We start from the raw sequence: 16,438 nt of genomic DNA, 5'->3' as shown, positions 1-16,438 counted from the left end.
GGTGTATCCTGCACCGCCTCAATGCAATTGTTTGGCGCAACAAAAGGTTTTTTTATAAGGTTTATGTGTGGTGTATAATTGGTTTAAAACTTCCAATAAAATCAAAGGGGTTGATTTCAGCGCTAGTTATTGGAGGAGAAGCTCCGACTCATTTAACCAGCGCTGCTCAGGTCAGAGTTCACAGTATAATCAGCAGCAAATAACCAGAGAGAGCTACTGACTATCTTGTCCGGATCGGTCAGGTGCAGAGTCATGGTGCAACCACAGAAATTCATACAGGAAAGCAAAAAGGCCATCCGGGTTCCTCCCTTGAATTTCAGTGGTACCCAGGCAACTCCGGCAGGCCACCGAGTATGCCCAGATATTCCATGCCATTACTACTAATCATTTCTGTACTGCTACTAGCTGTACACAGCATTGTACATATCATATGCAGGTACTTTCTCTGTCCCTAGTGGGCTCACAATCTAAGTTTCTGTACCTGTGGCAATGGAGGGTTAAATGACTTGTCCAGGGTCACAAGGGGCTGCAGTGGGAATTGAACTCAGTTCCCCAGGATCAAATCTGCTGCACTAACCACAAACTACTCCTCCACTAGCAACATTCTGTGTAGAATCTCAAATAGTAGCAACATTCCATGTTCCACTGCACTAACCACTAGGCTACTCCTCCACTAACAACATTCCACGTAGAATCTCAAATAGTAGCAACAGAATCTCAAATAGTAGCAATATTCCATGTAGAATCTCAAATAGTAGCAACAGAATTTCAAATAGTAGCAACATTCCATGTAGAATCTCAAATAGTAGCAACCGAATCTCAAATAGTAGCAACTTCCCACGTAGAATCTCAAATAATAGCAACAGAATCTCAAATAGTAGCAACATTCCACATAAAATCTCAAATAGTAGCAACAGAATCTCAATAGTAGCAACATTCCATGTAGAATCTCAAATAGTTGCAACATTCCACGCAGAATCTCAAATAGGGAAAGGGAAATGATATACCACCTTTCTACATTCAAAGCAGTTTACATTGTATATACAGGTACTTATTTTGTACCTGGGGCAATGGTGGGTTAAGTGACTTGCCCAGAGTCAGAAGGAACTGCAGTGGGAATTGAACCCAGTTCCTCAGGATCAAAGTCTGCAGCACTAACCACTAGGCTACTCCTCCACTCCCATATATTCAATGCTAGTAGCCAGAAATTCAATGCCAGTACTCAGATATTCCATACCAATACTAGATATTCAGTGCCCATTACACAGTGTCTAGTACTCACATATTCATTGTCAATACTCAGATATCCAGTGCTTGGTACTCAGATATTTACTGCTGGTACTCAGGTATTCTCTGAGGGTTGTCAGATATCCACTGTCAGTACTCAGCTATCCAGTGGCCCAGTACTCAGATACAGTCTGGCACTGTATATCCGAGTCTAATTCAGCCAGCAGTGGTCAGTACTGAAAGAAACGCTGACCACTGACAGCTGAATATTTCCCCCAAGTTTGAAAGAAATATGTTAATACATAATTAAAATTAAAAAAAAAATCACCAAAGAACTTTTGTATGTATCAATTGTAAAAAGAAAAACTAGGAAGAAGTCTAACTGATGAATCCTGCCTTAATACCACAACAAATCTTGAGATTGTCCACAGTCTAGCTTGATAGTTATGTGTGGCCTAAACTTTCATTTTCATGGTGTCCAGTGGCTGCAATTTAAGTGTCAGTGTCCAGTGGAACGGGTAGCATTTCATAAAATGCTACCCTAGAGGATCTGGATTTGAGCTTTCTGCCTAAGAGCCTAAATTTGGCTTCCAGAACCTCTCTCCCACATTTTCCTATGTCATTGGTACCCACATGTACCAAGACAGCTGGCTCCTCCCCAGCACTATCTAAAATCCTATCTAGGTGACGCGTGAGGTCTGCCACCTTCGCACCAGGCAGGGAAGTCACCAGGCGATCCTCACGTCCACCAGCCACCCAGCTATCTATATGCCTAATGATTGAATCACCAACTACAACAGCTGTCCTAACCTTTCCCTCTCGGGCAGCACTTGGAGACATATCCTCGGTGCGAGAGGATACTACATCCCCTGTTGGGCAGGTCCTGGCTACAAGAGTACTTCCTACTTCACCAGGGTGATGCTCTCTTTCTAGGAGACCTCCCTCCTCCAAGGTAGCACAGGGGCTACCAGACTGGAGGTGGGACTTCTCTACAACATCCCTGTAGGTCTCCTCTATGTACCTCTCTGTCTCCCTCAGCTCCACCAAGTCTGCTACTCTAGCCTCAAGAGAACGGACACGTTCCCCGAGAGCTAGGAGCTCTTTGCATCGGGCACACTTTCTCCTGATACTCCAGATGTACGTTACAGACTCTTACCGGGTCCATTTCCTAGACGGGTGGCAGACGGCAGTCTGTTGGGACAATTCTGAGACACTGCGACAAAATGTTTATTTTGAAATTAACGGAGACGTTCAGAGGCAGGACTGTATCGAGGTTGCATTTGTTTGATGAATTGTTTAGGACAGGTGCCGTCAAAGCGATTTACATACATTAAAATCTCTAAATTACATCAAAATAGAGTGTGTCAGGAAAATTATAATATAAACAGGAACCAAATACAATCCTATATAATAAAACGCACATCCAACGTTCTGAAGCTGACTGCATGGCTGAGGCATTCCTGCTCTCTGTATCCATCTCCTGAATTGACATCACGTACTTCCGGGTTCGTCACAAGCAGAAGTGACCAACCACACGAGGTTTCTCGGCTTCAGAATGTTGGAGGTGCATTCTATTAAATAGGATTGGTCAGTTCCTTGAAGCACAGCCAGAGCTCAGCGTCCTGCACAGTAACGTTCAGACACCAGAGAGAGAGGAGGGGGGCCTGACACCAGAGAGGGGGGGAGGTATCTCTGTCACACACACACTCTCTCTCACACAGTCAATGTCTTTCTCTCTCTCACTCTCACACACTGTCTCTCACACACTCTATGTCTCACACTGTATCACATTCACTCTCTATGTGTCACACAGTCACTCACACACTCTCTTGGTCTCATACACTCAGTGTCACAGAAAGTCTGTGTCTCACACACACTGTATCTGTGTGAAACACACTCTCTCTCTCTCACACTGTGTCTCACATACGCACTTGCACACACTCTCATTCTCATACACACACTCTCTCTCTCACAGACACACTCGCACCCAGACTCACTCTCTCTCTCACACACACACACACTCGCACATTCACTCTCTCTCACACACACAGTCACTCTCATATACACTCTCTCAAACATACACACTCCGAGGAAAACCTTGCTAGCGCCCGTTTCATTTGTGTCAGAAACCGGCCTTTTTTTTACTAGTAAAACAATAAAAACAATCCTGTTGAATCTCACAAGATCCTAAGGCTAAGAAGTCCGACAGTTAAAAAAGAAAAGAAAAAAAAAAACAGCTAATGAAAGCGGACTGAAATAGGTGCGTTTTAAGTAAAACCTTAAATGAGGAGCGAGAAGGCTCCGTACGTAAAAGTAAAGGCAAAGGGTTCCAAAGTGAGGGAGCCCATGACACAAAACATCACCTTCCGAAATGTGGAGGATGGGATTACGAACAGCGAGGAGACAGACAATAAGACTGTTGGCTGGAACGCAGAGCTCGCCCGGGAATATACGGCTGCAAACAAGGTGACAAAAGCCCAGGTAACGCGTATGAAAGATTTTAAATATGTATCGTGAATACTTACCATAATGATATGATACCTTGTCCGGCTACAGCAGGGCAGTGACCCTCTCCTCTGAACACCTGCTTGCTGGACACATGTCATATGCCTGCAAGGAAAGACAGCACAGAGTACGTCTCAGGACAGTGGGGTCTTGGGCCTTTAGAAATAAGATCAGTATAAAACTTTACCATCGGTACCCAGCACTCGACAGAATTTTTCACGGAGTCCCAAACAATACGTTAGAAGCGAGAGTCCCAGCTGTTTACCCAAAGCGCTACAACAAGGTCTCCCTTCCAGTGGTGTAGCTACCGGGGGGGGGGGGGGGGGAGCCACAAGGGCCTGGGTCCCCCCCCCCAAATTGGCTGTGGGGCCCCTAGCTTAGCTGCAGCATTTGTCCAGCGCTGGTCTCTGACGCATTGCCTGCCCTGCTCTTCCCCTCATGTCGTGTGCAAGCTCATTTTAGAGAAACTGAGAATGTCCAAAGTCGTGCACGCTCAGTTTCTCAGAAACAAGCATGCATGTGACGTGAGGGGAAGAGCAGGGCAGGCAATGCGGCGGAGACCAGCTATGGACAAATGCTTCAGCTGGCGGGGGTTGGGGACCCCTGCCAGCCAAGGTATGTGAGGAGGAGGCGGTAGTGGGTGGGTGGGGGGGGGTGGCAGCAGCAAAGAGGCGGGCCAAAATGTGTCCCCTCACTTTGGGCTCTGGACCCCCTCTACGTCGAGGTCTGGCTACGCCATTGCTCCCTTCTGCACCTCGACCAAATGGGCTTTATTTGGTGCTATCCTCTCAGTTATGCCATTTTCCAGGACAATATTACCCTAGGCACATAGATAAGTACATAAGTATTGCCATACTGGGAAAGACCAAAGGTCCATCGAGCCCAGCATCCTGTTTCCAACAGTAGCCAATCTAGGTCACAAATACCTGGCAAGGTCCCAAAAAAGTTCAGTACATTTTATGCTGCTTATCCCAGAAATAGTGGATTTAATAACGGTCTATGGACTTTTCCTTTAGGAAGCCGTCCAAACCTTTTTTAAACTCCGCTAAGCTAACCGCCTTTACCACATTCTCTGGCAACGAATTCCAGAGTTTAATTACACGTTGAGTGATAGTTGACACTGACCTCAGTTCCAGTTTCACTGCCAGGCTCATAGGCATCGTTTGCAGCAAATGGTTCCGCTGTGCAGATGAAAGATTTTGCAGTTCTGTCACCAGGAGACTCCGCTTCTCTAGGGAAGAACAAGCACAGTGGAAGCACTTATCATCCGAGTCGCTAATGCCAGCTTCTCAAGGGCATGCAGGGAACCCAGACTGGGCCAAGGGGAGGGTGCCATGCTGTTCTCTGGCATCTCTTAGCAGATCTGTGAGCATGTAAAGGGGAGCTCCCTTGTCAAGGGCCCCTGTTCATTCTACCCTCAGCTCCCTCCTATTTTGCATCATACATCAGGGGAGCAGTGAAAATGGTAGAATTCCCATCCCAGTGTATCAACGCCAGGATTCACATTTCCAGTCTCTAAACGCTGCCCTTCAATACAGGAATTAGAGCCTGCTAACAAAGGTAAAACCTCAAATTACTGAAGGAGACAACGTAAATTCACCTTCCTCTGCTGTATTGTCAGTGTCGAAGTCCAGGCTGTACTGCCGAATGCTGGGGCGGGCCGCAAACTTCAAGTCATGTATGGAAGGGCGGCTTTTCCTGCGCCGGAGTCTATTTGTACGATTGTAATATTCAGAGATAATGGCTCCTCGACTGCGACCTGCAGCAGTAGAACATAATGTCAACCAAACCTTCCAGATCCATCTTTTATTTCTTAGGAGCAGCTTCCAGACCGTCCGCACTTGGACAATGACCCTGCTGCAGGAATCGAATAGCAACAGAGATATACAACATAGTTTTACCATGTAGATCCGAAAGTACACAGGTGAATTTCCCCCTCAACCTAACCTCGTCCCCTGGAACGTCTCCTCTCAGTGTGGTTAAAAGTCTGCATGTCGGGAACACTAGTTGCATTAAGTGCTAATACAGTAGGACACTTTCTAGCCCCTTTTCATTTATGGTAATTAATTAAGACTTTATAATGAGTAAATGTGAAATTCCTTCTTAGTGACTTGGTTTTCAGTTTGAGGTTCTGGGCCTATTCTGGATAAGGCAGGCTTGGAGGCGTATTTTCAAAGCACTTATTACAAAGTTACAGAGCGACCTATGGAACTTGTAAATCTACAATGCTTTGAAAATGAGCCCCTATAGGGTTCAATATACTACTCTGGGGCTCATTTTTGAAAGAGAAAAGCATCCAAAAAGTGTCACCAAACACCATTTGGACGGATTTCTTCTCAAAACATCCAAATCGGTATTTTCAAAACCTGTTCATGCATTCTGTCTGCATTGCATCCAACTCACAAGGGGGCATTGTTGGGGGCGTTTCGAAGGCAGGATTACAGCGTTCCTAACACTTGGATGTTTTACAGCCATAATAGAACAAAACCCAAATGTTGACATTTTCGACCTAGGCGTTTTGTCTAGACCTGTTTGTCTAGCAAATAAGACACACGAAAATTGACTAGACAACCACTGGAAGGATTCAGGGATGACTCCCCCCCCCCCCCCCCCCCACTTACCCCCTCCAGTAGTCACTGACCCCCTCCAACCCCTCAAAAAATGTGAATGACAGCCTCATATTTTATACTCAGGTCCATTAGAGCAGCAAGCAAGACCCTGGAGTAGTAGACAGGTGGACCCAAGCCCATACCTCCCCCCTACCTGTTACATTTGTGGTGGAAACTGTGAGCCCTCCAAAACTCACTAGAAACCCACTGTACCCACATATAGGTGCCATAAGGGCTATTGTAGTGGTGTATAGTTGGGGGTAGTGGGTTTTGGAGGGCTCAGCAGAGAAGATAAGGGAGCAACGGTGAGATGTGTACCTGGGAGCACTGCTCTCCTGGGATGTCTGGGGGGCCAGTCTGCTAAAAATGCTGCCCCCCCCCCCCCCCCCCCCACACACACATCCCTAATGGCTTGATTTTCTATGTTTTTCACTTGTGGTTTTTTTTTTAACGCACAAAGCATAAAACCTTATTACAAATTGTATTTTTGGAAGAAAAAAAAAAAAAAAAAGATCCGCATTTTGCTTTTTCAAAAATGGTTACATTTTCGATTCGGATTTGGGACGTTTAGCGCAAAACATCCAAAGTCCGACTTAGACGTCATGTTGAAAATACTCGAAAAAACAGATGCAAACCTGTACAGAAACTTTTCCCAAGGCAATTTTGAAGCGGAAGGTGTATGGGTACTTTTCCTTCTGAGAACTGGGGAATAGACCACGGGGAAATGTGTGAATTTAGGTTTGAAAGCTTCCCCTTTTCCGAGGGACCGTCTCTTGCAAATTGTTTTAAACAGGATCATTCAGGGCCTTCCAAGCTGGCCCCTACCACCACTTCCAAAAAACAGAAGGCTTTTCTGCCTCCCCCAAGAGATAGTTTAACCCGAATAAGAACTCACCTATGGTCCGGCTTGGCATGCTAGCCAGGATTTTCAGCGTGGCTGAGGAGTAACTTTCGTTCAGGTCTTCCCCTATACCCGCATGATGTGCAGGAGGCTTTAAGTGCGTCACGTTACCTGCAAGCGAGAGATGAACACACCTGATATGTTTTTTGGTTTAAAGGACCAGTACTAGTGCGGGTCTTTTCAGCGTGGAGCCTCTTCTAGTCTCGTGTTTATCCAAATGCCCTGTATGATGGTCTTACTCTGTTTATTATCCAGATCATATAAGGTCAAATTGCCCCTGACACAGGTCCTGCCACACAACTATAGAATTTGTGATTTGAGAGTCTTGTTGCAACTGGATTATTAATAAAGGCTTTGTTTAACCTGGAATCGTTCTGGCCTAACACATAATCAGGCCTGTACATCCTTAAGAAAAACAGGTCTGTTCAGGCATACACCCCCCCCCCAAGGTGTATGTACATGCAGATAGAGCCGTGTATGTCCTGTATACACCCCCCCCCCCCAGGGTGTATGTACATGCACATAGAGCCGTGTATGTCCTGTATACACCCCCCCAGGGTGTATGCTCATGCAGATAGAGCCATGTATGTCCTGTATACACCCCCCCCCAGGGTGTATGTACATGCAGATAGAGCCATGTATGTCCTGTATACACCCCCCCCCCCAGGGTGTATGTTCATGCTGATAGAGCCGTGTATGTCCTGTATACACCCCCCCAGGGTGTATGTACATGCAGATAGAGCAGTGTATGTCCTGTATATACAGACTGTATGAGGCTGCATGGCTCGTCAATAAAAATATTTCAATACACGTAAACAAACAGTGCCACAGTTTAGCGGAATTAGAAAACATTCAAAGAACAGCGACCAAAATGGTAAATGGGATCAAACTCCTCTCATATGAGGAAAGGTTAAAGAGGTTAGGGCTCTTCAGCTTGGAAAAGAGACGGCTGGGGGGGGGGGGGGGAGGGGGTATGATTGAGGTCTATAAAATCCTGAGTGGAGAAGAACAAGTAAAAGTTAATCAATTTTTTACTCTTTCAAAAAGTACAACTACTAGGGGACACTCAATGAATTTACATGGAAATACTGTTAAAACAAATAGGAGGAAATATTTTTTCAAAAGCTCTGGAAGTTGTTGCAGGAGGATTTGGTAACAGCAATTAGGGTATCTGGGTTTTTTAATGGCTTGGACAAGTTCCTGGAGGAAAAGTCCATAGTCTGTTATTGAGATGGACAGCGGGGAAGCCTCTGCTTGCCCTGAGATTGGTACCATGGAATGTTGCTACTAATTGGGTTCCTGCTGGATACATGTAACCTGGATTGGCCACTGTTGGAAGCAGGATACCTGGCTAGATGGACCATTGGTCTGACCCAGTATGGCTATTCTTATGTTCTTATTTCTGATCAAAATGCCTCTTGCACCTGTGTCACATGGCACCTGGGTTTGGGTCCAGGCAGAGCATGGAGACAGACTGCGTTGGTTCTGCGGTTACTATTGCAGTACTGTAAACAACTCACCCTTCATGACCTTGAGAGCAGAGGCAAGGGAAAGGTGATCAAAGAAAAATGGGACAAGCTTGTGATATTGCAGATCCCAGGGCTTCTGGTTAAGAGTCAGTCTACAGCTCCCTAGAACTGATAAAGCTGGCAGGTTGATGGTGGCCTGTACTGTCCAGCAAGGCCATCAGGATGTTTGAGCAATAAGGAGCACTATTCTATGAACTGTCCTGCTGGGATAAGTCCTTCATAGCGTAGACTACGCCAGCTGGGCAGACTGTGAAGGTTCATTGGTCTCTCTGTGTGATTACCTAACGGCAAGACTGGTGTTGCACCTCCAGCTCATGGTCGAGCAAGAGTGCCTTAGTATTGGGTGACTGAAGAGGTGATCCCAGGATCCACCAGTGACAGAGACAGCTGGTGTGTGATGAAGGGGGAGGGGGGGAAGATTACCTTTATCCCCAGGATGCAGCTCCATAAGTTCCAGCTCCTCCTCATCCTGCTCCATAATCGAGTCACGGTGCCGAATCTGGTGGTAGAGCAACTTCAGATCCTGCCTAGAGAAACCAAAGAACCTGATGAGTGCAGAAGGAGATCTGTCCTGCAGAGTCCTGGCCGATGTCCATCCTCTGTCAGTAGCACTGGACATCTCCTGCAGAGCCCTGCCTGACATCAGCACTAAGGAAAAACAGGATAGACTATGTCTGTGGCTTTGTAGGAGGTTTAACTTCCTTCAGTATTTGGATTTAGCTCTTGGCTTTGCGAGAGTGGTGAAGTAACATAATGGTTGTAGAATCAGACTGAGAACCACCAAAGGCAGGGTTCAACTATCACTGTGGCTCCTTGGGAAGCTGAATGAATTGCCCAAGATCACATTGCAAGGGCAAGAGAAGGTGTACTAAGGCCGTTTCTTACTCTTTCAAAACGTACAAGGACCAGGGGACACTCAATAAAGTTACACGGAAATAATTTAAAACGAGCAGGAGGAAATATTTTTTAACTGAAAAAATAGTTAAGCTCTGGAACTTAATAAATAAATAAATAAATGATGTGGTAACAGTGGTTAGTGTATCTGGGTTTAAAAAAAAAGTTTGGACAAGTTCCTGGAGGAAAAGTCCATAGTCTGCTATTGAGACAGACAGGAGGAAGCCACTGTTTGCCCCGAGATTGGTAGCATGGAATGGTGCTACTAACTGGGTTTCTGTCAGGTACTTGTGACCTGGATTGGCCACTGTTGAAAGCAGGATACTGGGCTAGATGGACCATTGGTCTGACCCAGTATGGCTATTTTTATGTTCTTACTGCAGCTTAGTTCAAGGATCCCTTAGACTGTAAACCCTCCAGGATCTGGAAATTCCAACTGTAGCTGAATGTAACTCACCTTGAGCTACAAATGAAAAATGCCTGAGCAGAATCCGCTCCTCCAGTAGTTCAAGAAGTTTTGCATTCAGTTACAGGAGGTATTTCCCTGTCCCCAGAGGGATTAATAGGCAATGGAGGGTTGCGTGACTTGCATAAGATCACAAGGGGATTTGGGCCCTCACTGCCCTGGTTTGTAACCTTCTTAGACTCCTCCAATATCAAATCCCCATGAATCATTTCTAGCAAGATCCCCTTTGGGTCACAGCGATGTCCTCTCAGCTGTGCCCTGGGGCTTCTGCAGTATGACTTTCCTCCCTGTTGTCCCATGATCCCTCCATGTAAAGAAATGAGGGGGGGGGGGGCAATGTCTCCACATGCTTTAGTTCTGCACACATCACCATAGCAATGAACCTCAATCCTAAACCAGGGTATGTGCAGTAAGATCTCAGTCTCTCCATGGGGATGGACTGAGGACAGGTCATTAGTGGTGATTTTGTGTTGGGACACTGAGCCAGAAACTTCTCTAACTTGCTGATTTGCTCTGTTGTAGCTGCAGTGGAGGACAGAGGATGGGAGTGGTACCCCTTCCTCCACTGCAAGTCACACATTCCTGCAGCCCTGCTTGTAACAGTTCTTAATCTCACTCTGCTGTGGGAGGTGGGTATATACAGGAGAGAGAATCATGTGCTTTTGTGTCACATTCCAGGGGACTGTGAATGAGAGAATTATGGAGCCTCTCACCAAAGAAACTGGCAGTACCTGCAAGTCCCCCACCCCCCTCTCTTCGCTGCTTGCTACAGACAGTCTGCAGCATTTATAAGTAAGGGGGTGGAATAAAAATGTAGGATCATGAGCTCAAAATCAAGCCTGTTGGCCACGAGCAGAGACCCCTCTCTTCAGAAAGTGCTACTGACAGATCCCAGAGCCACCTCCCTGCTCACCCTGAATTAGCCACATTTCTTCAGTTCTCTCCTCAGTCCAACTTCTGCAAGTCACAGGTGTACAGGAAATATTGATACTGCAGGCAAGGCTTGTCAACTGAAGTCAGGGCCAGTTTCAGGAACAGGGTACACTACTACTACTATAAATCACTTCTATAGGGCTACCAGTCATACCCAGCCTTTACAATTGAACAGGATTGTGGGGAGGGGGAGAAGGGGGCTGTCTCTCCTCCTGCCATCCCCCCCCTATCCTCTGGCTCCGCTCCCTTCTCTGATTCCTCTTATTTTTAAATAAAAGAGACAGGCATCTAAACAAAGTAAGAAAAGAAATCCTGTTCTACTCACCAGGGCAGGGCAAGTACTTCCTTTACTTTAAGCAGGAGGAGTCCCTTGACCTGCTAGTAACTTGCTCTTTTAATCTCCCACTGCAGACTCAGAGCTGCTTTGCTTCCTGGGCGGGTCTGAGTTCTGCTGAGACAGGCACAGGCAGGCTGCTTGTGCACTTACCTGGAAGTGTCTGCATCCCACTGCCCTGTGATTGAGCACTTTTCTCATTCCCCAGGGCTAACACTAGACATCAATCTATGAGTTATCAATGGATTATTTTAGCACAAATCCCGTGGAGGAGTAGCCTAGTGGTTAGTGCAGCAGACTCTGATCCTGGGGAACTGGGTTCAATTCCCACTGCAGCTCCTTGTGACTCTGGGCAAGTCACTTAACCCTCCATTGCCCCTGATACAAAATAAGTACCTGAATATATGTAAACCACTTTGATTGTAACCTCAGAAAGGCAATATATCAAGTCCCATTTCCCTTCCCTTATGACATCACAATATCAGAAGTGAGCCAAGTATCGGGCAATCAAGCCATTGTGACATCACTGATGAGGTTGGCTCTTATTGGTGGAATGAGTGGAGGAGTAGCCTAGTGGTTAGTGCAGTGGACTTTGATCCTGGGGAACTGAGTTTGATTCCCATTGCAGCTCCTTGTGACGCTGGGCAAGTCACTTAACCCTCCATTGCCCCTGGTATAAAATAAGTACCTGAATATATGTAAACCGCTTTGAATGTAGTTGCAAAAAACCTCAGAAAAGCAGTATATCAAGTCCCATTTTCCTTTCCCTATTTCAGATTTTACATGGAATGTTGCTATTCCACTAGCAACATTCCATGTAGAAGCCTGCCCTTGCAGATCAGACTCACAGAAACAGAAGCCTGCGCAGCCTGGTTGCTAATCTACACGGGCAGGCTTCTACATGGAATGTTGCTAGTGGAGGAGTAGCCTAGTGGTTAGTGCAGTGGACTCTGATTCTGTGGAACTGGGTTCAATTCCCATTGCAGCTCCTTGTGACTCTGGGCAAGTCACTTAACCCTCCATTGTCCCAGGTACAAATAAGTACCTGTATATAATATGTAAACAGCTTTGAATGTAGTTGGGAAAACCACAGAAAGGTGGTACATAAGTCCCATTCCCTTTCGACCCAGTAAGTAACCCATCTGAACAGCAGCCCATGTTAGTGTAATGATTTTTTTTTATATATTACAGCAAGGCATGCACCCACCCCCCCATCACTAACCCCCCTCCTCAGAGCTCTCCAGCTACCCAGTTCCATGACAGAGATTTAATACTGGTGCATTATGGGACCTGTAGTGCTGATTTCAATGGTTAGGATCAAGAACTACAAGTCTCACGTGCACTTGGGATGTCAATTCAAAACCAGAACTAGCCAAAAAGTCTCCCTCCTGGAACCGGGTAAGTAGACAACTCTGCCCTCCTCCGCCCTCCAAGTTAAGGAATTCTGTCTAACACCCACAAATATATATTTAACTATTCCCCTGCGCAATATAACCTCTGGTTCTAGGGACTATTTTGGACTTCATCTTCCAGATTGCAAGAGAGTCGGTCCACTCCGCAGACTTTAGAAACCAAGATGCCAAGTGGTGGAACGAACTCCCTGCCAATGGCAATCAAGGGTCAGCCTGATTACCTGGTATTTGGCAAAAGGCTGAAAACTTTCCTATTGGAGAGGCTTTTACCCTTGATGGAATGTGTTACATTGTAACTGGCCATCAATGGTTTAGTTCTTATTTGTATCTTAATTGTGCTATGCTGCTCTTACTTGATATTTTGTTTATGGTACTGTAAAATTTGCCTGTTTTATTTATTGTAAGCCACATTGAACTCGAGTATGTCCATGATAATGTGGGGTATAAATGTCAAAATAAATAAATAAAGCATAGAAAAAAAAGTGAGGGAAAGAGGAGAAACAGCAGAGACAACGGCAATATATGTGAAACCCAGGCTATTACTAGTTCTTCTGTGGATCCATTCCTGTGCAGAAGGAATGGATCCACAGAAGCTTAGCTGAAATTGGGTGGGGGGGGGGGGGGGGGGGAGAGGGGGTGGTGGTTGGGAGGCGAGGATAGGGGAGGGCAGACTTATACGGTCTGTACCAGAGCCGCTGATGGGAGAGGGGGTGGTGGTTGGGAGGCGAGGATAGGGGAGGGCAGACTTATACGGTCTGTACCAGAGCCGCTGATGGGAGAGGGGGTGGTGGTTGGGAGGCGAGGATAGGGGAGGGCAGACTTATACGGTCTGTACCAGAGCCGCTGATGGGAGAGGGGGTGGTGGTTGGGAGGCGAGGATAGGGGAGGGCAGACTTATACGGTCTGTACCAGAGCCGCTGATGGGACAGGGGGTGGTGGTTGGGAGGCGAGGATAGGGGAGGGCAGACTTATACGGTCTGTACCAGAGCCGCTGATGGGAGAGGGGGTGGTGGTTGGGAGGCGAGGATAGGGGAGGGCAGACTTATACGGTCTGTACCAGAGCCGCTGATGGGAGAGGGGGTGGTGGTTGGGAGGCGAGGATAGGGGAGGGCAGACTTATACGGTCTGTACCAGAGCCGCTGATGGGAGAGGGGGTGGTGGTTGGGAGGCGAGGATAGGGGAGGGCAGACTTATACGGTCTGTACCAGAGCCGCTGATGGGAGAGGGGGTGGTGGTTGGGAGGCGAGGATAGGGGAGGGCAGACTTATACGGTCTGTACCAGGGCCGCTGATGGGAGAGGGGGTGGTGGTTGGGAGGCGAGGATAGGGGAGGGCAGACTTATACGGTCTGTACCAGAGCCGCTGATGGGAGAGGGGGTGGTGGTTGGGAGGCGAGGATAGGGGAGGGCAGACTTATACGGTCTGTACCAGAGCCGCTGATGGGAGAGGGGGTGGTGGTTGGGAGGCGAGGATAGGGGAGGGCAGACTTATACGGTCTGTACCAGAGCCGCTGATGGGAGAGGGGGTGGTGGTTGGGAGGCGAGGATAGGGGAGGGCAGACTTATATGGTCTGTACCAGAGCCGGTGATGGGAGGCGGGACTGGTGGTTGGGAGGTGGGAAATACTGCTGGGCAGACTTATACGGTCTGTGCCCTGAAAAGGACAGGTACAAATTCAAGGTAAGGTATACACATATGAGTTTGTCTTGGGCAGACTGGATGGACCATGCAGGTCTTTTTCTGCCGTCATCTACTATGTTACTATGTTACTATTAGGCCTGAAAAATAACAGCCAAAAGTGAAGTCAGCAGAGCCTGGAAAAATCTCCTTTTCTGTACTGAACAGCAACACAGAGCATCAGCCTAGTGGTGAGAACAGGGGAAGTGAGTTCAAATCCTGCTGATCCCCTTGGTGACCTTGGACAACTCGGTTACTGTTCACTACACACGTCTACAATTTTACTTTGTAAACCACCTCAATGTCCTTCAATTTGCCGACTAGAAAAAAATGTAAAATTGAACACAGAATAGAAATCTTGCCAGAAATACTAGTCCTCCTGGGCAGAGACCCATCGACTGCACCTTCGGCTCAGGTGTTAAATCAAAGACCTGTGTTAACATTATTTTCTCTCTTATTTATTTTTTTAAATTTTAATTTTAATAATCATCTGTGTGGCAGGACAGGTAAAAATTGTCATAGCCGTGAAGAAGTTTAAGCTGTGTGGTGGAGCAGCAGGTACATTTCTGGCCACAATTAGTATGAATTGCTTTTTCCTGTGTCTAGAAGCTAATCCACACTCAACAAAGTTACACCGATTTGCTGGTGGAATAGTCGGGTCACATCTTTCACAGAGTGTGGAGGAAAAAGCATTTGATACCCCCAAACAGGGGGTGAAGACTGGATAAGTGGCTCGGTTTTGAGACTAGTTCTTTAATGGCAATCTAAGTCTTGGTTAAATGAAAAGATAGCATCGTACAGAGACTTCTCCAGTCCGTATATTCTGGAAAAGAATCCGAAACCAGCTTTCAGGTATTGCTACTCTGTTCCTCTGAGCCCAGCTCACCCTGTAACTGGCACATTGTTTTCTATTGTAACGTCAGACAAGATGGACCGTGACGCTCACTATGGGGCTCATTTTCAAACCACTTAGAGTTACAAAGTTTCACAGGTTACAATGGGGCCCATTTTCGGAAGAGAAAAACGTCCAAAAAGTGTCATAAAGCAGCATTTGGATGAATTTCTTCTCTTAACGTCCAAATCGGTATTTTCAAAACCTATTTTGCAGACGTTTATCTATGCAGTTCATCTGCAATGCATCCAAATCACAAGGGGGCATGCCAGGGGCATTTTGGGGGCGGGATTAGGGCATTCCTACCACTTGGGACGTTTTATAGCTATAATTGAACGAAATGGAAATGTCTAGGTCTAAAACTTCAATGTTTTCATCTTGTCAAGCTTGTGAGTTCTTGTGCCAAGTGGAGCACTGCTGAACATGATGAGACACTCCCGTACTCTGCTTGGCGGCTGAGCAACCCCGAGGTTCACCTGCGGTGACCGCCATTCCCCGGAGGTTGAGCCCCCAGGTGCGGGCAGCTGGCAGGACTTGTGTGGGAAGCTGAGGAGCGGGGCACTGAGGAACCAGCCGGAGGGGAACAGAAGGGAATGGTCCTGATACAAGCAATGTCCAATAGGCTGGCAGCAGGCGAGAGAGTAATCCAGGTGCAAGCAGTGTTCAACAGGTGGGCAGCAGGCGAGAGAGTAATCCAGGTACAAGCAATGTTCACAGGCAGGCAGCAGGCAAGAATAATCCAGGTACAAGCAATGTTCACAGGCAGGCAAGGGTAATCCAGGTACAAGCAATGTTCAACAGGCAGGCAGCAGGCAAGATTAATCCAGGTACAAGCAATGTTCACAGGCAGGCAGCAGGCAAGAGTAATCCAGGTACAAGTAATGTTCAACAGGCAGGCAGCAGGCAAGAGTAATCCAGGTACAGTCAGAGTCAGTACTGAAGAACCAGTAGAGAAGAAGCACACTACTGAGCAAGCAACCTCCACAAAAGTAGAAGCCGAAGCACGGAGCCCAAGGAAAGAGCAGCAGTAAAGTGCTGGCGTCTGACGTCAGCAGGAGCCT

The 16,438-nt window shown here is 46.9% G+C and overlaps 1 protein-coding gene across 3 annotated transcripts in view; it reads right to left on the bottom strand.

The window, feature by feature from the left end:
• The window catches only part of TMC6 (transmembrane channel like 6), a 47,891-nt gene that overhangs the window by 30,139 nt on the left and 1,314 nt on the right, over window positions 1-16,438 (bottom strand). Inside the window, exons 1-6 of one of the 3 annotated variants that reach the window (XM_030208660.1) lie at window positions 11,795-11,819; window positions 9,195-9,298; window positions 7,237-7,353; window positions 5,333-5,491; window positions 4,858-4,963; window positions 3,753-3,837 (exon numbers count right to left, since the gene is read on the bottom strand). In XM_030208660.1, the coding sequence (XP_030064520.1) occupies window positions 3,753-3,837; window positions 4,858-4,963; window positions 5,333-5,491; window positions 7,237-7,353; window positions 9,195-9,249 (522 nt within the window). In that variant the 5' untranslated portion in view covers window positions 9,250-9,298; window positions 11,795-11,819. Of the gene's footprint in view, window positions 1-3,752; window positions 3,838-4,857; window positions 4,964-5,332; window positions 5,492-7,236; window positions 7,354-9,194; window positions 9,299-11,389; window positions 11,478-11,794; window positions 11,820-16,438 lie in introns of those variants that run through there. The other 2 variants (XM_030208661.1, XM_030208659.1) reach the window with 2 other exon arrangements.

This window comes from Microcaecilia unicolor, chromosome 6 (assembly GCF_901765095.1).
Source record: "Microcaecilia unicolor chromosome 6, aMicUni1.1, whole genome shotgun sequence".
Classification (NCBI taxonomy): Eukaryota; Metazoa; Chordata; class Amphibia; order Gymnophiona; family Siphonopidae; genus Microcaecilia; species Microcaecilia unicolor.
This window is presented reverse-complemented; position numbering and strand designations above follow the sequence as displayed.